The sequence below is a fragment of the Zalophus californianus genome, chromosome 9 (assembly GCF_009762305.2).
Source record: "Zalophus californianus isolate mZalCal1 chromosome 9, mZalCal1.pri.v2, whole genome shotgun sequence".
In the NCBI taxonomy this organism is placed as follows: Eukaryota; Metazoa; Chordata; class Mammalia; order Carnivora; family Otariidae; genus Zalophus; species Zalophus californianus.
Genome location: NC_045603.1, coordinates 85,760,433 through 85,782,682, shown reverse-complemented (window position 1 = coordinate 85,782,682; position 22,250 = coordinate 85,760,433). Strand labels below are relative to the sequence as shown.

Below are 22,250 nucleotides of genomic sequence, written 5' to 3'. Positions count from 1 at the left end.
TATAGTGTACATACTGGGTTTTGCTTTGCTTTATTTTGTTTTGTTACCTCTTGAAAACTAAAGTTATATCATTTTGGTACCCTCTGCAACTCAGTAATGCAGCTGACTGGGCAGGGAGCAGAACATAAGTTTTACCATCATTAAGTTGTTATTGTGTCTTAAGGAAAAGCTATAACATGACCAAAATATTGTCTGCACTCACACCAGTTCCTTTTTTTCCCTTCTATTAATAACCTCTCTTTTCTAGGGATCATCTAGACTGAAAGATGCTTGTTCTGTTTTTTAAAGTTTGGAAGGAGATCAACTTGATAATGTTCACACTCAAATATTGATATTATTGTTCCTGACCATTTAAAATATGTGGAAATTCATGGGATATAATTTTCTCAAGTACTGGGTATTTTTCTACTTCTTCAGAACAACCATTTGGTCCTGTCAATGGTGCACACTGGATACTCAATGAAACCACCTGGAGATCTTCTAAACTACAAACCCCCAGGTTCCACTCTCGGAGATCTTGATTCATTTGGTACATACTAAGGGTTATGTAAATGATATAACCCCAACTTTCCCCTTTTGGTGTGGACTGACACAGCTTAGGGCCAAATTTGTGGCCCATCTCTTGGAAATGTTCCAAGGTCACCCTGCCACCATTTTGGGGTCAAAGTCTCACTTATAATTAGTTTTCACTTTTCCTATCTTCACATTGTTTGTCTTGATTTCCTTACTTATTGTGTATTTTTTGCTCAATAAGCTGCCCGAAATCCAAAGAATCAACAAATAAACAAATTGAGAGAGAGAAGGAAGCATAGCTTAATGCAAAGAAACCTATTTTAAGCTGTAGAATTCATATTTATGAATAAAGTACATGGCAGGTGAGAAAGTTGTGTTCAGAGCACTTTGGAGCTTTTTAAGTTGTCCATGTTTGTTGACATCTCTGTCCTAATAGATGAGTCTCAGCAGTTCAAATCTCTTTTCTGTATGTCTCATACTAAGCTCCAGTTCTTTTCTATATGTCTCATACTAAGCTCAGTTCTTTTCCCAACTGATCTTTGCAGATCACAAACAATATTCTGTGTTAAAATCTTCTATCAGTCCATATCAGCTTTTCCAAAGGAATTGTTAATATAATCATGACCACTCTGGAATTTGAAAGGTTCTGGATTGGCTTCTAATGATCTGAGAAGTATTATGTTTAATAGTAGTTTAAGTGAATGTATAATTGTTAATAAAAATTCTGTGCAAACTGGTCTTATAATTTATGGGTGTTGGTAGAAGTAGCAACATCAACAATAATAACACTAATACTAATAGCAGTAATAATAGTAATATGTGCCAGACCTCCTTTTACCTTCACACAACAACTCTGTAATAGTAAGTACTGTTATTACCCCATTTTACAGATAAGGAGACTGAGTCCCTCTTTACCTTGTAAATGAACAATCTTTAAGAATTCCAAGGCCCAGGCCATACCTTGTACTAATTAAATCAGACCTCCTGGGAATACTACAGTATTTCTGGGCATCAGTCATTTTTTTTAAATTTCCCAGGTAATTCCAACATATGGACAAGTTTGAGAATCAGTGTTCTTAAACATTAAATACTTAAACTACTTTACCTTAGTTTCCCATAGAAACACTTTCTGTAAATTATTCTTTGAACTTTTATTGAAGATGTATCCAAAAAGGAAAAAAAAAATCCTGTTCTATAAAATATGCATTTGCACTTGCTGGAAAACTACTACATGGTTCAATATTGCCTGCATTATACATCATACGATGAGTTTTTCTTTTTTTACAGTGTGTTACTTGGAGAACACTTTCTCTTTATGAATTATTTTTCTTCTCTTTATCAAATATAGAGAGTTATGTGACCTATCGTGTTTTCTTTTCCTGCCTTAACTTGCAGGAAGCTCACAGTCAAGCTAACATTTTTTTATTTCAGAACTATATATTTACTTGCAATATTGTGTAGTTTTTCCTCCTTTTGTTCTCAGTTCAAATTTCTTTTTTTTTTAATTAGACCTATGTTCTCTATAAAAAAGATCTGTTAAAAGCAAATGGGAATTTATTTAGTGTCTGAATTGAAATAAAATTTTATATACATACTGATTACAGATAATTTGGCTTCCAAATTATATTACTTATTTCCAAGTAGTAGCACAGGAAGACTCAGACTTGTTAGACATTATTGACTACTGACTGTTAATGACAAATTGTCTTAATGAACCCTAGCGTGATATAGTGTTAGAATGAAATATAGACACATCTCTAAAAAACAAAAAGTAAATTATATAGTATTTAGAATTTTTATATTTGCCTTTAGTGATTCCATCCTTTTCCTTCTTGACCTCTTCTTTTTGTTTCTCTTTTTTGTCATTTTTAATGATGTCTGCATTATTCTTTAGTCCTTCCTTTGGAAGCATTTTGGGCAAAAAGAAAAAAGGAATGGCAGTGAGCACATTCACTCCTGCACAAATCAAAAAGCCAAACCACCATGCACCAACCCAACGAGTATCAGTGGGAGTTATGGTCAGATCATCTGTAAAGAAATATACACATTTTATTAGCTGGTCACGAGTTCCTGCATGAACTATAGAAAATTATTAATATTACTATTATATTATTAATAAAACCAGTTCTCAGGTTTTATCCAAGTACAGACCTTGTAAACAATTTAGACATTCATAAAATTTGTCTGACAATATGTGGTATTACAATATTGCCTAGCAATAAATTATTTTGGTTCTCTGTCCTCTCCTGTAGGGAATTTACAAACAGATATTTATGAAATGACTACAAGCTCTATTTAACTACATATAAATGATTATTTGATTAAAAGAAATTCAGATCTACGTTGTCTTTATATCTCTTGAAAAAAGGAAACATGGTTGTGGCACAATAGAAAGAGCACTGGATTTTGTGTCAGAAGGTCAGCATTTTAACTTGTTTTCTTGCTCACTGGTTTGAAATATTCGAAAAATTATTTAAACTCCTTTACTCCAGTTTGCACACCTGAAAAGTAGAATTAGTCAACTCACCGAGTTGACCCACTAAAGCAAGAACTACCTGTGATAACATAACTGGAGGTGATTTGTATATTCTAGACCTATAAATAAATTTTATTGAATTACCTGTGTTCACAGATCCAGTGTCAACATAAACATTTGCACAGAATGATGCTAACAAAAGTCCAATCAAAGGACCAATGATAGCTCCTGTTTCTACAAACCCTAAAAATAAATGAAAACATAAAGTTATAGTATAGTTATATACCCACTTTAAAGAGTCCTGATTCCGTAAAGAGTCTGAAGACTGCATTGTTTTTGCCTCAGATATGTTTGCCTTAAACTTTCAATTTGTAAGAAAATTAAGCTTTGTGTACATATAAGTAACAAGTTTACTTCTGTTAATGTGGAGAAAAAGAACCTCAAAATTTAAAACCACTTTCTCTAGGCCTCCAAATTCTCTTGCATGATAAATCGCAGGTAAATCTGCTGTAGCAGCATAGGCTGGGATCATGCTGTTGACAAAACCACAACACAGAGTGAAATTCTTTTGCTGCTTTCCATAGGCACATTTTTGGAGGAATTCTAGACCAACACCACATTACAATAAATTTCTCGTGGCATGTTCCTCGGAAAGCTTTCACTCCCACATTTCTGATTTGAAACGTCTTCTGGCTATGTCCTCACCATTACTGTTACTTCTCTTCTTTCATCATGATCTCCTTTCTTATCCTTCACATTCTTGTCTTCCATTCTCATCAGTCCCCTCTGCCCTCAAGACTTCTTACTCATCTGGAATTTCATCATCAGTGACCTCATGGCTTATCTACAATTCAGAATCGAGGCTGAGCCTTCCCCACTGCTGAAAACTCAGACAGCTTCTCCAGTTTCTTCAACTTGTTCCTCCTTACTTCAAAATATGTCTTCTGCCTTCTCCATGGTTCCGTAGGCTAGCTCCCTCCTGTACACAGACCTGACTTCTTGACCTCAACCCTTCTATCTTCTCTGAGGTCTTGCTCAACTGAACATGCCTTTTGTTGTGTTGGTTCAGTCTCCCCTATTCACTGATTACAGTATCTCACATCCACCCTGCTTTCTTTCCTTTCATTAGACTCTGCATTTATACCCTCACCACTTCCTGAATCTACTCAAATCCTTCCACATTCTTCTCAAAATACTTGCAGGTAGCACCAGTGTTCTTTTTGCCACTTACTTGGTGTCCTTTTCTGGTCTCCATTCTCCTAACTCTTTATGTTATTTGACATTGCAGGCTAGCTCCTCTTTTGAATTTTCCTCCTAATACTTTCGCAAAACTATGCACTTATTGTTTACTTTTTCCCTTGTGACTACTCCTTTGATTTTCTTCTTCCTATTCTGCTCAATAACTAAAAGTGTTCCCTAGTGTTTTAGCCTAGGATTTCTCACTATATATGGCTTCCCATGACAAAACTCACTTTTCTCCCTCAATTTCATTTATTTTCTCTATATAAGTGATTCTCAAAATTCATTTCTAGCTTTTATATTCTCTCCTAAACTTCAAAGCCATACATAGAACTATTTTCTTCCATGATATAGCTTATTGATTTATAGTTATTTAATTATATGCATGTGCACATTTATTTCATTTTCTTAAGTCTAATTTTTTTCAAATTTAATTACACACAGGTATTTATCAGATTTGGCTGATTAATAATTATGTAGTTATTTATATACTAAACCTTATATGGACTCTGTCTTTTTTTTTAATATGGACTCTGTCTTATTCATCTTAGTACATATAGAGATTATTACCATTATTTCCATATATTATATGCCCTAGTATTTACTGAATAAAGAAATACAGATTATAACAAGGTGTTTGTTAATTTATTGCAGGCAAGCATTTGTATTCTTTCAAGATAAGTACGTGAAGGGATTTGAAAGGACAGAAAAGAAAAACATTGCAAAATCTTATTGCAAAATCAATGAGTGATCAAAAAGTGCCAAAGATTACTTGAGGTAAGGATCTCTAAACATTTTGACCTATCTTCGTTATGGGTAGCTCTGTTCCGATCCTCTTTCACCCTCTTTGACGTTTCTGGTTCTTAAAATATTTGTCTACATTAATAGAAAATGTCTCCAGACTAAAAGTTACACTTTTGTAAATAACAACAGATGGAACAACTAAAGAATACAAATAAGTTATTCATAACAAATTAAGAACATTTAGGAGATTGGAAGACAACATAAGAAGGTAGATCTTATTTTGGTTATTGTGGGAGGTGACACTGATAGATTTTAGAAAAGGAAATTTCAAGAAACATTCCCCAAAGTATGAACCAGATATTTGTGAAGAATCTGAAAAAGCCTGACTAGCATGGAGAGATTGTGAAGAAACTAAATAGACTGAGTAATAAGTGGAGAGGTCAAATTTAGTAAAGAAAGAGCCAGTATGTTTTATAGACATGGTAGAGAAGACATGATTAAAACAATATTTGAGAAAAAATATACTGTAAAAATGTTTATAAGAAATTGAAAGAAAATGCTAGTGGCTAATGAAGATGTTATAATAATCTACAGATGAAGTAGACCCGAACAAAAATAGAGGTAATGAAAATAGAAAGATTTTGAATATGAGACATTTTAAAGAAAACATTGTTAAATCACTTAACAGACTTGATATAGAGTGGTGCCAAAGAAATGGATGAGTCAAAGAGAACTCTGGGGGCAACTAGATGAGTGGTATTTTTTAATAGCAAAAAGCAGAGTCAGAAAAGTGGCTTATTTGGAGTTAGCTCAATTCAGTAAACTTTTATTGATTACCAGCTGTGCCAAGGTACTCTGGTCGTCATTCTGGAAATCACTGAGTCCGAGTAATTGACATCTACCTGTAAGGAACTTCCTTTCCTGAGAAGAGGCTAAGGCAGATTTTCAAACTCACCAATATATAAAGGAGAGTTTTCAGATTTGGCAAAGTCTTCTATGTAGGAAATACCCAAAGGCATGATGGGAGTTTCACCAATTCCACGTATGATATTTCCTACTAGTACATATACCCACATTAATGATTTAACTTCTTTCACACAGTCTGTATTTAAAGAAGAAAAAAGATATTGTATTAGTGATTTGGTAGTAAAGTATCGGTAATACTTAATTCTACATTTTTGGTAAACATTTCACAGTTCTTATGTGGCATGGCATCTTGTCAATGATTTATCCTACTACGTCAGCAATGTATCATTGGACCATCCCATTTGCATTTTCTGACAGGGTACTTAGGTATGGTCAAATGTAAGTCATATCCTGGAGCCAATTCCTACTGGGTTGGGATAGATGAATAGTATACACATCTCTTTTCAATTTAGTATTTGATGGCAACACATTGGTAGTTTGATGACAGTATTTACGCACAGAAATTGACAAACACTAAAAGCCAGAACTTTTTTCCCCCCAGAGAGATCGTTTATCATCAACTACCGAACCCAGTTAGCTGCTGTGAGAGCTACCCCACTTCTACACTAACTTAGGGAAGAGAAAAAAACCACAAATATCTCTCCCTAGAACTGATACGGTAAGATTTAAATAAGAATCTCACTGAAGTTTGAGTTCTCTATAGTTCTAATTACTTTATAGAAACTAAAAATATTTAACTGGGTAGTAATCACATTTTCTCTGTAGAACCTACTGTATACTGTAACCACCAAATAATTTTTAACAGAGAAACCCACCCCAATCCTTGGAGCAGTACTGCTTAGTAAAATAACAAAGAGTAGGTCAAAAGAATGAAAGGGAGGAAGATAGGCAGTTGTCTAAAAAACAGCCAATTCTGTTCTAAGCCAATATAGCTATCAAGCCAAGAGGATACTCTGTGGAGTCATGTTTTCAGGAAAGTGAATGACAACTTATTTTTGTGTCCTATAATCTGCCCAGGTACTCACAGATGTGAGGCTCCTGAGCACAGCTGGGCCTGGAAATATCTTGTGAGGTTTATCTCTCAGTCTTTCCCAGTCCAGAAAATCATAATGTCCATTTCTGGGTATTCATGTGTTGTTGTTTTTTTTGTTTGTTTGTTTGATTTTTATGGTGAGCGCAGTGATTTGTGTCTAGAGATCATAGGCAAATTCTAGGCCTACTCCAGGACAAAATTTAACATGTCAGGTGATCAAAGAATTAATGTACTTTTCTGGAGATTCACTAGACTGGAAAGGTTTTGATTTAAATATTACAATGCATATTTTTAAAAAAATAGAAAATAAGACCTAGGTCAGTCTTTGGCAAAAGTCAGTTTAAGAAGAGAATATAGGCCACCATTGATGTCACTGGTTTTTTTTGTTTGTTTGTTTCTTTCTTTCCCCAGAGAGTTGCTTTGGCTTAGAGTTTCTGAGACAGCTATTCTTATACTCCGAGAAGCTGTTTAGTTTCCTCTGATTCCATGCCAGCAGTGAAATTCCCAGCCTTGGGGACCAATGTAACCCCCACTGATATGCATCCAGCATAAAAATGTCCCCATCACAGGAAGAGAAAGTTCTGGTCTGAGATCAATCAATGGGTTACTTCCAGACTAAGCATCCAGTCTGAGGTCAATCAATGGGTTACTTCCAGACTAAGCATCTGGTCTGAGGTCAATCAATGGGTTACTCCCAGACTAAGCATCACCAGAAGATTATATAGGAGGTCCCTTAACATATGAAGGAGTAGAAGCTGGCATGTTGGTGCCTGCGCCCTCAGAAAGCCAGAAGAAGCACCACTATTTTGTCAGACTATAAATTAGTATCTCTGGTAAAGAGGAAGAAGTAGGGCAGAAAGACAAGTTCCTACTTCAGCAGAAAGAGAATAGAGTAAATCAAGGTTATAGCGTACTTGCCTGCTTTCTCTGCTATAGAAGATCAGGGCTATAACGCACATCTTTTTGTTTTTATTTCTATTACTCATTTACAAATCATCAGCCTAAATCCATCTCTCTAAGATGTTTTCCTCTATGGAATTAACTCTAAGTCGTCCTTGGATAGATGTTGTTGACTTATTTTTAAATAACCATTGCAAAAATAAATAAATAAATAAATAAATAAATAACCATTACAAAGAACAGATAAGACATTAAGTATATTCAAATATAAGAGGAATAACATTTAAATTATGAGCCATTTCTATTTCCCTCCATGATCTCCTCCAAAATCTCTGAAAAAAAAATAAAATTTCTTTTGTTCATTTACCTTACTCACTTAACCAAACTTAGTAACATTCAAAGCCCCTCAGCAGAAAGTGTTCAGTTACAAATTCACTGAACAGAAAGCAATACAATGAAGTAGACAACCTGATGGATCTTCTGTTGGTCTGAAAATCTGGGTTCCATTTTCCATACACAAGAAACTGTTTGAGGACAAATTGCCTGAAACTGAAACTGTAGATTCATATTCATATCTGTATGAACACAGGGAAACATGGTGATGTTAAGGAGCCAATGAAGACAACGTGAGCATTGTGCAGATTAACAACTCCTGCTTCACATAAGACACAACATCCAAATCCAGGAAATGTTTCATTTTGCCACCTAATCATCATAAATTAATATCACTGAAAAGAACTTGCCACTCACTGTCAACGTACAATCACTTGACAGCTAGCTTTCAATTATCTGTAGGGGGGATGATATACCTTTTAAATTATCTGGCATCAACCTTCAGTGATTTTTTAGGTGATCATTTCCTGGAAATAATTACTGTGGGATAAGGAACAAAAACCAAGAAAAATAATAGACTCAACAAAGTGTAATTAAAGGCTTTGGGGAGAAGAACAACACAACAAAAACGTCTCCCACTTTCTGAGAATCCAAACAATAATTCCTTCACATGTTCATTAATGCCCTCAGAGAAACAAAACATGTACCCATCATAGTGAGAAAGCTTAGGAGAATCTCAAACACTGTGGCGTCACAATGTAATGCCTTTTTCTCTTCTCATGAGAACAAAAGTGTTAATAAACTGTGACCATGTATCTTAGGCAAATTACCACAAGATCCACATGCCCTTTCTCAGAAAGAAAATTACTTGCTGCAACAATGGAGGAAAATATGTCCAGCTCTCTTTGTTAGAAATTGCACTGGGTTGGTTTCTATATTTCTATTAGAGAATGCCAAAGAAAACTTGCCTTTCTGAGTTTCAAATGAGCTAAAGATTGTTATGCTTGGATGTCACCAATAGTCCTAATTACTATGTTATAGAACATAATAAAAAGGGTTAAAATACCTTCCCCTTAGAATAACTGCCCAGTCATACCCATAGAATTTGGCTGTGAATCATGGACAAAGGCTTCTGTCTCCACACCCATGATCCCATGAGACATGGAAGCTTCAGACAAAAAAAAGAAAGAAAAGAATAATACCTTTGGCAGAGTGTAGAAAGAAGTGAAAATAATAGCTGAATATTACCTGACATTGTCTTGGATAGGATGGGTTAGGATAGGAAAGGAAATAAAAGAACAATAGAAATTCTTTGCCTTGAAACCTCTGATCCCTTCAGAAATATCTGAAAGTTAAAATATCTTTTTCATTTAAATTACCTACTTAAAACCCAATAACTCATTCCATGTCCACTCATTCCCCAAACATCAGCAAAATGGTAATAAATGGATTTTAAAGTAGGAAAGGAAAGGCATAATGTCATGTGGATAAAGAGAAGGGAAGATGTGACAAAAAGAGAGAGTTTAATAGGATTTTGAAAATGGAAAAGAAGTTGAGTGATCACTGAATTTGTAGATATAAGAAACACAGCCCTGAGTAAGTGCCTGTAGGAGAGCAACTAAACACATGCCATACAAACCTAGAAAACTTCAGGCAAGAAGCAAGATACTTCTAAAGTGAGAGTATGAATAGACCCAAAAGAAGATTGCTTTAAAGTGTGTATAAAGAGCAGTTAAGCCCTTATAGACATCCTCTGCCATTGCAACTGAATGTGGCCTTTGCTCAAGAGACTAAATAGACACTGAGGATAGGGAAGCCATACTAAAAACTGCAGATATTAGGCTAAAAAAATCAACATACCGAAAAATGAGATTCCCACTCCTATGTGCTGATAGTTTATGGGCAGTTCTGAGCCACTAAAAAATAACCAGTCGCTGTACAAATCACCCTATAAAGAAGTCCTCCGTTAATTAAGACTTATACACACAGAGAGAACTTCCAGTTAGCTTGTTGTTGTTATTCCTCTCTCTTAAATATGAATAGATAACCAAGAACCACCAGATATATGGGGAAAGCCTGTAATAGTAAAGATAGAGACAAAACAAATAAAAACTGTACATTCAGAGAAAACAGAGAATGAAGAGAGATGAAGAAAATTTAGATGGAAAAAGACATTGCATTCTTGAAAGAAGAACAAAATGTTCCTTAAAAAGATACATTCAAAGAACAAAAGAGTCATTGGAAAATTCCCAAGGATAATGGTGAGGGAAAATTTCAAGGAAGGAGCCATGCACCAGGCCTGGGAGATTCCAGTTCAGATTTCAGACAGAGGATTGATGGTGACATAGAGGTATCTCTAAGAAAAAAAGGAAACCCTGTGACATGTATGAGCATTTTGAGATGTTGCCCTATCAGTGGAGAGTTTGGTGATGATTAGTGAGAGATAAAAAGAAAATGACTCAAATAAAAAGGGAACAATTATTAAATCCAAGGAAAATAAAGATGATATAAGAAAGGAATGACAGTATGGTTCAGCAGTGAAAGATACTTACATAGTCATCCACATGGAAATAGTGAATATAATTTTATAGCAGAAAATCAATATATATTACATAACACAAAAGTATTAACAACTAAAAGGATGAACATTTACTTAGAACCATGGAGGCAAATAGCAGAAGAAAAAACTAAAAGAGTTGCAAGTAGTTACTCCAGGAAAGCAGTAGTATGGAAAATGTTGAAGGGACAGGGGACAAATTTTTTCAATATAATTTTAATTTTACAAGTTGGTGCACGTATTACTTTGGTAAAATTAAAGTAAAAATCAACCCTCAGACTGGCCTGTCTCTTAGTGACCTACATACAAGTAAACAGAACCTCATTGTAATTAGAAGTGTCTAAATAGTCCCCGGAAAAGAATAAGCCCACATTTTGCCAGGTCCTAAAACTTTTTCATCAGACTCCATTCCATAAAATCCCAAATCTCTGTTTCATAGGTGGAAAAATGTGACTATGTAAGTGAAGCAAGGCAGCCCAGAGCACAAGAGACTGGTGGAACGGAATCTGCATCTTTCAGCTCCCATTGTGGTGCTCTGTGCTTTTAGGAAGTATTGCTCCTAGAAAGGGAATTTCAAGTTTCATTCCATACAATCAAAAGTTGAGCTTAAAAAGTCATCAGAAACTGGAATACTTACCGGTCCATGAGGAAATGAGGTAGAGATTGTAAGAAACACCCTACGCCCATAACCACACATCCGACACCAATCAGTATAGGTCTATGTAATTGGGTTCCAAAATAACTCACAAATATAATCAACAAAAGATTTCCTAGGAAAAAATTGAGATAAAAAAATGAATATTTCAATAAGAATGAACAATAGCTTAGCTTCATCCAATCATTTACTGTCTGGCATTTATTGTATAAAAACTACCTCGAATACCAGGACTGGTGCTAGGGATGCATGAAGCAATAAATGAATAAGACACAACTCGTGCCTTGAAGAAGGACTCTGTTTCACAATGTCAACAAATATGTAAACAGATCTCTGTGGTACACCAACATTTAAAGAGGGCAGAAGAAGAGAAGCCAGTGGGACTGGGCAATGGTTCTGAGAGATGTTAAAGACTCTGTGTGTGATTATGTAGCTTAGAAAAATGGGATGCCAAAGTAGGTGTTAGACTGTATGTCACCTCTGGCCTTTCCTTCCATGTCTCCTCCAAGCTTGAAAAGAGAAGCCAAAGTCAAATTCAGATAGATATATGTTTTAACTCATGATTTAAATATAACTACATATTGGTCAATATATCCAAGCCAGAGATCTATGTTTATTTTTACTTATCTCCTTAGAAGTAAAAAACAGTAGGTCTTCACTTCTCCAACTGGGTCTTAGAAGTAAGTCTTACTTTGAGAAGTAAATTCAATGAAAAATTTATCCACATCTTAGGATGAAGTTTAAGGGTAAAGAAACTAATTGAGGAGGTCCCATTCCAATGGACAAGACTTGATAAGAATGGCATAAAGGGTTGAAAGAACCAAACACATGGGGAAGTTCTCATACGATACATTTTAAATTCAGTGATCAATATTTTCCCTGATCTACTCTACATAAGGAAAATCTCTATGATGAGCTTGAGAATGATAAAAATTTAAAAAACTCTCCCTCAAGTTGTTAATAATTTTCCAAGTAGTAGTGTGTATTTTGAAGACTTTTCTTTCCATATCTGTTTTGCTCTAGTCTGCCTTGTTAAGAAGAAATGTCAGTGCCTATATTGTTTCATATGGATGGTGCCTCACCAAGGGCCACCACACTGGCCTCCCTAGGTTTCTAAAATCCCCATCATCAAAGCCATCCACGTTGAAAGTATTATCTCTAGAAAGCCACCGTTCAAAAGCCATATCCATTTTTGAAATGAGAAGAAAGGAAGAGCCTTCTCTCCATGTAAGGGTGAGCTTTTCAAGCTGCCTTTCTCTGTTGGTAAAATAATCACCATGAGAGGGAATAGAAATGGATAGATAATATTTTTATCAAAGGTATGGAGAACACTGTCTATAAAAATTACTGAGGAAAGGTAAGCAAACTAATGCATTTATTGGCATCTGTAAATTACCTCTCCTCTTCCCTTCAGCAATTATTTCAGATCTTCACCATTTTTCTCAAGCCACCTATTGCCACTCACATTCCCTAGTTAATACTTTCTACTGTGTCAAGAAATTTGGGGCAGTCAGGTTTCCCACCTTAATGGCTTTTCCACCTTCCTTCAGTTTCAGAGGTTGTGGTGCCCATCTGACCATCCAAGGTCTAACACCCTATCTGGCCACTCCATTTCTCCAGCAACTTAGTCCAAGAATTAAAATCTTTCTCATACATTTTAAGTCTCTCCCTCTCTGCTGCATTTTAATTACAGATATTTTCTAGTTTCCCTCCAAACCGACAGTCATCTGTAGTCACAGATTCCACTTCTTCCCCTCATTCTTTCCCAAAGTCACTGCTCTCTCTCTGCCTTCTAGCTTCTCTATCTACTCTTCAGCTAAAAGTGCCCTGGCCAAAATCATCAATTATCATATCATAAAACCCAGGGGATAGTTTTCTATCCTTGTCTAACTGGATATGTCTAATGCTTTTGAGACTGCTCACAAATTCTTCTTTTGGAAACTTCTACTCCCTTGGTATCTATCATAACATTCTCTCCTGCTTCCCCTCTTAATTCTCTGACTATTCCTTCTCTTAACACTTTTGTGGGCTCTTTTCTTCCACCTGTTCCTTAAGTATTGGTGCACCTGAGGGATCCACCCTTTGTCCATGGTACTTATCTCCCTGCACCCTCTCCCTAAATAGCCTCGTCTGTTCTTTAGTTTTAACAACCACGTGTTTACTCAGTAATCAGCGGCTCCAGCCCAAACAGCTCCTCCAATGCTTCTAGCTCATATAACTGCCAAGCAGACATCATTACTCAAAGGCCTCACTGCTAATACCACAAATAATTTGCCTAAACAGAACTCATCGTCATCCCCATAGCCACCACCACAACCTTGTCCCCCTTCTCCTATTTCCTGCCTCAGCACCACTATCCACTCCACTGCCCAAGCTGTAAACCTGGGGATTCCTGCTTTTCTCATTGCCACATCCAGTCTGTCACTAAGTTCTCAGGAACTTAACTCCTAAATATTTTGTAGGTCACCCTCTTCTCTGTATTTCTACCAGTATGATCCTGACTCAGACGCAGATAGCTCTCTCGTGCTTTTGTGTTGGCCTGCTAGGATCCTCTCTGGTTGGCTGGCCACCTTCAAATATATCTCTAACATAGCCACAAGCATGGCCCTGCTTCAAAGCAAATCTGACCTTCATTTTAAATAGGTGCTCTTAACCTGCAGTGTATAAACAAACCTCTAAGGAGTCCAAAGATAAAAATCAGGGGTTCCATGAACTTGAGTGAGAAAAAAAGTTGCATCTTTATTTTCACTAAGATTTAGTTAAAATTAATATTAGCATTCTCTTTGATAGTGAGAGTAGGTACAAACTATGGTAGCATTAACAGTACTTATGATTTTTTTCACAGATTGCCACCAATAAAAGTTGTAGATATTTGCATTTGGCATTACAGTTGTTTCAGGTACCTCAAAATATTAACCCTACTTATTACTTAAAAAAATTAGTGTAGATATTATATTTAATGTATTGGTAAGCACAAATACTACTATATGACCAGTTGTTTTAATATTTTGATGATTTTATTCAAATAAAATGGGGTTTCTTTTTACTTTTATAATTTTTACTTTACGCACGTTCCATAGCAAACACACAAGGCTAACCATAGTCGATTTCTCACTGCTGCCCATTTCTCCAGACTCATATCTTAATAATTCCCACATCAGCTTTGTGAGTCAATAATATTGGGCTGAGTGTTACTCCTCATACAAATTACTACACTACCTTGCCCTTATGCTTCTTCTATTGGAATTCCCTCCACACTTATCCCTCTTTCTTCACCTAGAAAACTTTTTACTCATCCTCCAACATCTTCCCTAAGTAAGGCTGTGTCTTGATGTATGTTCCCATAGGACTTTGCATCTGTCTATGCCACCGAACTTACTGCATTCAATTAAAATTATTATTGTACATCGATGCCCTCCCTTAGATTGTGAGCTGAGTCCAGGCAGGACTGTATAAAGAGTTATTTCTAACTCCATCACCAGGATCCAGCCCACAAGTGGTACGGAGTTGGGTTGGGGGGATAAGTTAAACACTAAGAGACAAGATCAAGCATCACCTGTTTCAGCTTTGCCTCTCCTCAATCCTGATTTTTCTTCCAGATATTGATTAAGTATATTAAAGGTAACTTTCACCTTGGAGGAAGTAGAAGCTACTCTAAAACTGTGAAAGAACAGTATTCATATTTCTATGCAGCTTTGTTTACAGGAGAAATCTCTCTCTTCCTCATTCTTCCCGTGTCTTCACATCTTCCCAGTCCTCCACAAAAATCAGACAGTAAGAACAGATTTTATTCTTTCCTAGAGTCTGTTTCTGAAATAAATTCAGGGAGATGTGAAAACAGTTTCTTTTTCCCTCTGCACTTAGAAAGAAGAATTGTTAACCTCCCAGAAACAGCAGGAGAAGAAAAATATTCATGTTTTCCTTTAGAAAACAGATTTCTTTGTTTTCCATGATATATATCTTCTAAATAGGAAGATAGAGTTTTAAGAATATCAAATGATAGATTAAATATAAAAATTCTAAATACTCTGCTACTCATTCTAGATGACCAAAAAACTATTAGAATAAAAAGTCCAATGGTTGGATATGTGGCAATATTTAGGTGTCATTTGGGGGATAATATTTAAATGAATTGTTTCTAAGAAGATTCCAAGTTAGCAAGGCTATCCATTCATTTTGGAAAACACATTATTCAGTCAGATTAGACTAGTCAGATTATTCCTAAAATTGCAAATAAGGAGAATAAAATTCAGACTAGTTTTATAGATAAAATATAAAAAGAAGTAATGCAAAAATAATTCATTACCAATCTCAAAGCTCCCGTTAATAAATCCGACTAGAAATGTAGGGATGTTGAATTGTCTCTCTATTTGTGTGAGCATGGAATTCATATAAGATCCAGATAGTGTTTTGGATACAAATGCACATGTTATTGCCAGAAGAAACATCTAGGGAGAAAAGAATATTAAAAAACACAGGAAAAATTTATTTTTGTATTTGCCACCTATTAACAAAATATCTTCTACCATAAGAATGGTTGTCTCCAACGTAAGTAACCCTTGAATATGCAAGAAACTTTTAATGTGGTCTGTTCTTCTGGTCTTTCATGCCATGTTATCTCTTTGAAAACTCAAAGTAGGCCTGATTAGTAATATTGAATTCTGTAAGTAGTTGTAGCCTCATTATTTTATAGGCATATCTTGTACATACACAGAAACAGCCACTCTAAATAAGATACAGCTAATAGTTTAAATAGATCTTCAGCACTATAATGCTATCTGTAGTACAAAGAAGACATATACGATGATAAAAAAAGGAATGTGGCATTACACAAAGACATTATTTCTATAGCAAATTTGCTCAGGATCTCTCCAAAGTAATAGGTAAATTATGCAACATCACGTTGCTGCTCACTCCCAGTTTATTTATTTAAAGCAATGTTATATGTTATATATATATATATATATATATATGTTTATATATATATTTTATTAAAGTAATTATAAACCATTATAAAAATGTTTCTAAACTGACCAGGTATTTGCTTTAAGGAATGAATATGAATACAATAAATTTCTATGTATTGAATCACATTTCCTATATACTGATAGAGTTTCAGAGGACAGTCAGGTTGACGTGATCCATAACAAAAATCAAGGACAACTTAACAAATAGAACTATTGTGATCACCAAAAGCTAGCAGGATCTTACTAAAAATGTGGAAAAGTCAAAATTTTGATAGTTTTATTAAATTAGAAAGAAACAGACTTAGATTTCAATAGAGGGCTTGGCAAATGAGTGTTATATACTGGGTAATAGTATAATTAGGTAGATTAAGCACTGCTTCAGGACCAACAAATTAGTGATGAATAGATTTAGGTTGTCCTGAATGCTGGTTTCCAACCCTATGCCATAGGACTTTTTCCTTGGTCCCACTTAAAGATGCTTCCTGATGACAATTCCATCCTTGGAGACAATTCAGTCTGCTCTCTAGCCAGCATACCCAAATCCCTAAAATCCTCACCCCTCCACCTTTCACATTCCCAATCTTGAACCAACCCCACAATTTATATTGTACCTGCACATTCCCTTCAAAATTATTCACAGTCTTTTCTATTTCTCAGTCTTCAAGCCAGTCAGGTGCTTTTCATGACCAGCAAATGATCTCCGCAACGTCATCATCAAACTTACCTCCATCTCTGCCCCTCTAATTCCCCTCCTTCCTTTAAAGGATAGGTGTCCCTTTTCCAGTACAATAAAATTCCTCCACCCGTGCTTTTGAATCCATTCTTCCCATTTGAGATCATGATTTATCAGTAAATACTCTATCCTCTATGTTCAACCTCACACCCTTTACTGCCTCTCTCCCTACTAAGTATATTCAAGATATTTTTGTCTTTAAAAAATTTTATTTTTTCCCTAACCCCTGAGAGTTGCTACTCCAGCTCCCATCAGGCTGTTTGGAAGAATAATCTAGGTTTATTGCCTAGACTCTAACCTTCCGTTCACCCTTTAGTTTCCTACTGTCTGGCCTCTCCTGAAGCTACTCCACAAAAGGTCAAAAGCACCTTCTTAGTTTCCAAGTTCAGTAGATACTTCTTAGTCCTCAACTAACCTGATGTCTCTGATTCATTTGACCCCGCTAATCTCTTTTCTTCCTGAAATTCCCTCCCCCCATGCATATGTGTATGTCCACCTGCCTGCTAGACTCTTTCTATTCAGTCTTCTCTTTGGTCAACCCCTTCAGGATTTGTCTTGTACCTTCCACTCTTTGCGCTATATGTGCTCTCCCTAAGAAATCTCACTTATTCCCATAGCTTTCCCTATCATCCATATGCTGAAATCTCTCAAATGAACACACAATTTAGCTAAGACAATTGCCAGCATTACTTAGTTGCCTCTAGTCTTGTCCACACCTACACTCCCTCCCCTTGCCACCACCACTAATTTGGAGTTTAGTAAATAGCTGTCAAATGAATTAATAAAATGCATAACTAGCATGTGATTTCACTTCTTAAAATGTTTTAGTGATTTCCCACAAGAAAAATCTCTACTTTTTTAGATGGCAAACGGTGTCTCATCTATATCTCAGGATCATATCCTGCTGCTTGTCCCTGGACATAATGTTCTACTTACAGTTTCTTAATTCACCATGCCATTTCACATCTCAGTGCCTTTTACAGGATGGCATTCCACTTGTAAAGTTTTCCTTCCCCTTATGCATCTGATAAATGCATACTCTATCTCTATTCTCAGCTCTATCATCGTTTCTAATGTGGAGACTTCCTGTCTCTCGGCTCCCCAGGCAGCCTTGCCTACTCACTCGTTACCTACCTGCTGTGTACTGTCTCTATTATAGCTCTTACCACAATACACTTCATATATAAGCTTGGATGCCTATGACCTCCTCCCTCACTATACTGTGAACAATTCAAATATAGGTTCCATATATTATTTACCTTTGTATCTTTGGTGTCTAGTAAATGCCTAAAGAATAGTAGGCACTCAATACAAGTTTGCTGAATGAATGACAGATGAAATATTCAAAAACATCCTGAAGAAGTGGTCAGAGCTGAAAGTGGGCTGAATATAAGATGAAATGTAATAGGATTAAATAAATACTCCTAAGCTGAGTTGGCTGTACCAATTCATCTGGAGAAATCTGAATAGAAATTTATGTGAAAAAGACCTGGGAAATTTAAGTATAAGGCTCAATATGAGTCAAAACCATTACATGGCTGAGAAGATAATACAGCTATATCTCCAGTTGTTTATTCTTTTATAGTAAATGTCATTTGTAGAAACTGACCCCACACTATAAATCTTTGCAGAGCACATGATTGAGAATATAAAATTTTCATATGGTTTTAAAATTCAGGTTTTATATTTAAAAGTAAGGTCTACCAAAGAACATATGAATCATATTTGGGAGAATAATTTATTTTATTTTACACTTTAAGAGAGGAAACTAGATGAATCATGACCCCAATGTTCTTTCCTAAAACACCTAGATGGGTTGCCTAAACAGTTTGGTTCTAGTCACAAAGTGAAAGCAACCCGTAGCTATTATGACTCATGTCTGGTGCAAAATAACCTCTATCTTTATGAAGCTATCCTACTAGCATTTAACAGTAATGCCCAGAGTTTTAGGCAAACTTATTGAGGACAGTCCTCTGATGCTTTCTAAAGAATTTTGTTTAATATGCATATTTCTAAGTTCAGAGAAACAAAAAAAAAATCTGACTATTAAGCAGTTGGTGCCCAGTTTTACCTGATAAACTTGTCCTCTCAATATTTTGCCATAACATGAACATCAGTATCTAATCTTGCCAAACTCCAAAGTAAGCAAATATTAAATTAAGAGCAATTGTTTATAAATAACCCCTGACTTGACTTTTATTTTTTTATTTAAATTCAATTAGCCAACATCATTAGTTTCAGATGTAGTGTTCAGTAATTCCTCAGTTGTATGTAACACCCAGTGCTCATCACATCACGTGCCCTCGTTAATGCCCCCACCCGCCTCCCCTTCAGCAACCCTCTGTTTCCCAGAGTTAAGAGTCTCTCATGGTTTGTCTTCCTCTCTGATTTCTTCCCATTCAGTTTTCCCTCCCTTTTCTTATGATCCTCTGCACTGTTTCTTACATTCCACACATGAGTGAAACCATATGATAATTGTCTTTCTCTGATTGACTTGACTTTTACACACAATTGCTATTAATTTTTTCTTCCAAGTTTTTATTAAAATTCCAGTTAGTTAACATATAATGCTATCAATAATAATAGCTAATATTTATTGAATGTTTACAATATTCTAGTCATTTTTCCAAGTTTGTAAAAAGGAAAAAATCCTATGAAATAAGAGTATTGTTGTTAGCTTTTTCAAATAAGAAAGCTGAAGCACAAAGAGGTTAAGGAACTTGTCCAAGGTCACATGGCAAGTATGCAGTTGAATCTAGGTATGAACACGGGGATCCTGAGCCTAGAACCTTATTTTTAACACTCAATTTTAGAAGAAGGACATGAGAATTGGGGGACAATTTAAGAGGAATTTTTAAAATAATTAATATGGCATTTTAGGCAAAAGTAGTTTTTTAGATCTAGGTCATAATTCTCCACTTTTATGCACATGTGTAGATTTTCCCTACATGTGTGTGAAGAGAAAACAAACTTTGACAGGGAGAATATTGGTGGCAGTTTAAGTCTGGAAATCACTTGCGGCACTAGCTGTAGAATCCAGACAAATTTCCAGATCCCCTGGTTTAAAACAAATTCAAATTTTCTTTGAAGGCAAATGGCTTTGAAGATATAGGAAAAGAATTTGCTCTGAAATAGGCAAGAATACCAGAAACAGCTAACAAAACGGGCATTATTCTTACAGAGAATGATTGTTATGTTGCCAAAGTTGGAAGTAAACATTTGTTTTACTGGCTTGTTGTGAAGAAATCATTGCATGCATATAGACAAAGCATTTCTGTCCATTGAACCATTTTCTAGGAGAGACCCTCATACTCCTCTGGACTAGAAACCCTACAAGGGTGAGCATTGAAATGGCCTTTTGATACAACAAATTAAATCCTGGTGTAATATATTATGTGCCTGAAAACTTTAAGACCTTATCTTCCATTTAAGTTCCTCAAAACCATTTCTGATTAAATTGCCTGAATCAATAGCCCTATTCAACTCTCAGTTTAAAACAAACCTCAGCAAAGCAAGAAATTATCAGTATATCAGGTAATGTGACATTAACATTAAATCACTTCATGTGAGCAACTTTACAAGCTCTAGGTTAAAAAAAAAAGAAAAGGTACATACACATACACACACACACACACACACACACACACGAGTCCATACCTTCAGCTTGGAAAGGCATCTTATTCTATGGGTTTCAATTCTTTTCTCAGTTTCTGCCATGTTGTTCTTCTGAGTGTTCCAAGGTATTTAGGTTTTAAATCTTGATATTTCTTAGTTCTATCCTTTTAAAGGAGACAAAAAGCTATTAACTGACAAAATCATAAATCATCATTCTTTTGAAGAAAACATGGAATCTGAGTAACAATCAGATTCCATTGTATTACAAAAATACCTGAGAAGCTTTGATTCAGATCTAGAAGAAAATAATGACGTTAGAGAAGATTTAGTTGCTAATTTTCTATTGAGAAAGTTACATCAAATAACTTTAGTTAGTCTTTAGTGAGATTAAAGATATTAGAATAATTTGCTAGGTCCCCTTGCAAAATAATGACCACGTGGTTAAAACAAAGCTTTTCATTTCTTTAGCCAAACAAATAGAACCAAAGTGAGCTTTTTGGACTTACATGAAAATGCTGCTTTTAAGTACACAAAGACTTTGATTTGTGTTTGTGCTAAAAATCTGCTTCAGCAAGCCTACCAAGGCTCAAAAATCTCTATTTGGCCAGGCTCCCTCTTCAAGTTCTTTGCGTTCCAAGACTTCCCTGGAGTTTCAGGAAGGGAAACGTTTTCTGGGGCACAGCTGATTCACGGAAACCTGGGGGGATATGGAATTTTAATCATGGAAATAGCCTAAGTAAAAATAACAAATAATTCTATGATCTGGAAAAGAATCCTACAGTTCCAAGTTATAATGTGAGGTTTAGAAGAAGACCAAACATATAAGTGGAGATCTATATGCCTACACATATAATAAATACAGATATATGTGTATTTACACACATATATATTACATAGGCACACATTTTTATATGTAGAACAAAAAGATAAGTTAAACTATTAAATTCTACTAACCTTTTGTCAAAGATTTAGTCTGCTTGTGTCTTGAAACTAGGGCATTATTTTGCACCAAAAGCAAAGTGTTTCACTCAGACAATATTTATATTCTAGTAAATCTACTTCAAGTTGCCAGAATGATACCTTAGTAGTACCCAGCATTAATATATTAAAATCTTCTGAACAATATCCACTTAACAAGTGATCCTCAGTGCACGAATTTATAAAACCTAATTGCTTTGCCTCTATACATTTGCTGAATCCCACTTCCCTACACACATTAAGGCAACAGCCACTGAACAATTATGTTTGAGCTTAGTTCTCTTTACTCATCTTCTCGCAGACATAAGAAACATTTCTTGAAAGTCTGCTATGTACCAACCATAGGGCTAAGCACAGGATTTTAGCTGTGAACAAGACAGTAAGCTGTCCTATAGACAATATAAACCAGTTAGAAAGGTGTAAGCCTCTGTGGAAAGGACTTGGACCCAGATCGCAAGGAGCTTACGTTTTTATTGGAAAAGGTAAAACTTTTAAATAAAACACATTAGAATACAACTGAACAGCATATGACCAAATATAAATTGTTTGGTATGTAAGTGGTGAAAACTTGGTAGATCAG

General features: G+C 35.5%; 1 protein-coding gene and 1 long non-coding RNA gene across 10 annotated transcripts in view; one reads left to right on the top strand and one right to left on the bottom strand.

Moving 5' to 3' along the window:
- SLCO1A2 (solute carrier organic anion transporter family member 1A2) overlaps nt 1–21,332 on the bottom strand; it is a 41,351-nt gene extending 20,019 nt beyond the window's left edge. For 3 of the 9 annotated variants that reach the window (XM_027595828.1, XM_027595824.1, XM_027595832.1), the window contains exons 1-8: nt 21,199–21,332; nt 20,735–20,856; nt 15,684–15,825; nt 11,360–11,492; nt 8,301–8,407; nt 5,928–6,074; nt 3,134–3,232; nt 2,320–2,541 (exon numbers count right to left, since the gene is read on the bottom strand). In XM_027595828.1, the coding sequence (XP_027451629.1) occupies nt 2,320–2,541; nt 3,134–3,232; nt 5,928–6,074; nt 8,301–8,407; nt 11,360–11,492; nt 15,684–15,825; nt 20,735–20,794 (910 nt within the window). In that variant the 5' untranslated portion in view covers nt 20,795–20,856; nt 21,199–21,332. Of the gene's footprint in view, nt 1–2,319; nt 2,542–3,133; nt 3,233–5,927; nt 6,075–8,300; nt 8,408–11,359; nt 11,493–15,683; nt 15,826–20,734; nt 20,857–20,966; nt 21,134–21,198 lie in introns of those variants that run through there. The other 6 variants (XM_027595827.1, XM_027595825.1, XM_027595826.1 and 3 more) reach the window with 6 other exon arrangements.
- LOC113923175 overlaps nt 1–22,250 on the top strand; it is a 37,743-nt gene that overhangs the window by 13,606 nt on the left and 1,887 nt on the right. The window contains exons 2-3 of the long non-coding RNA XR_003520198.1: nt 4,883–5,005; nt 12,401–12,610. This is a non-coding gene — a long non-coding RNA (uncharacterized LOC113923175). The remainder of the gene's footprint in view (nt 1–4,882; nt 5,006–12,400; nt 12,611–22,250) is intronic.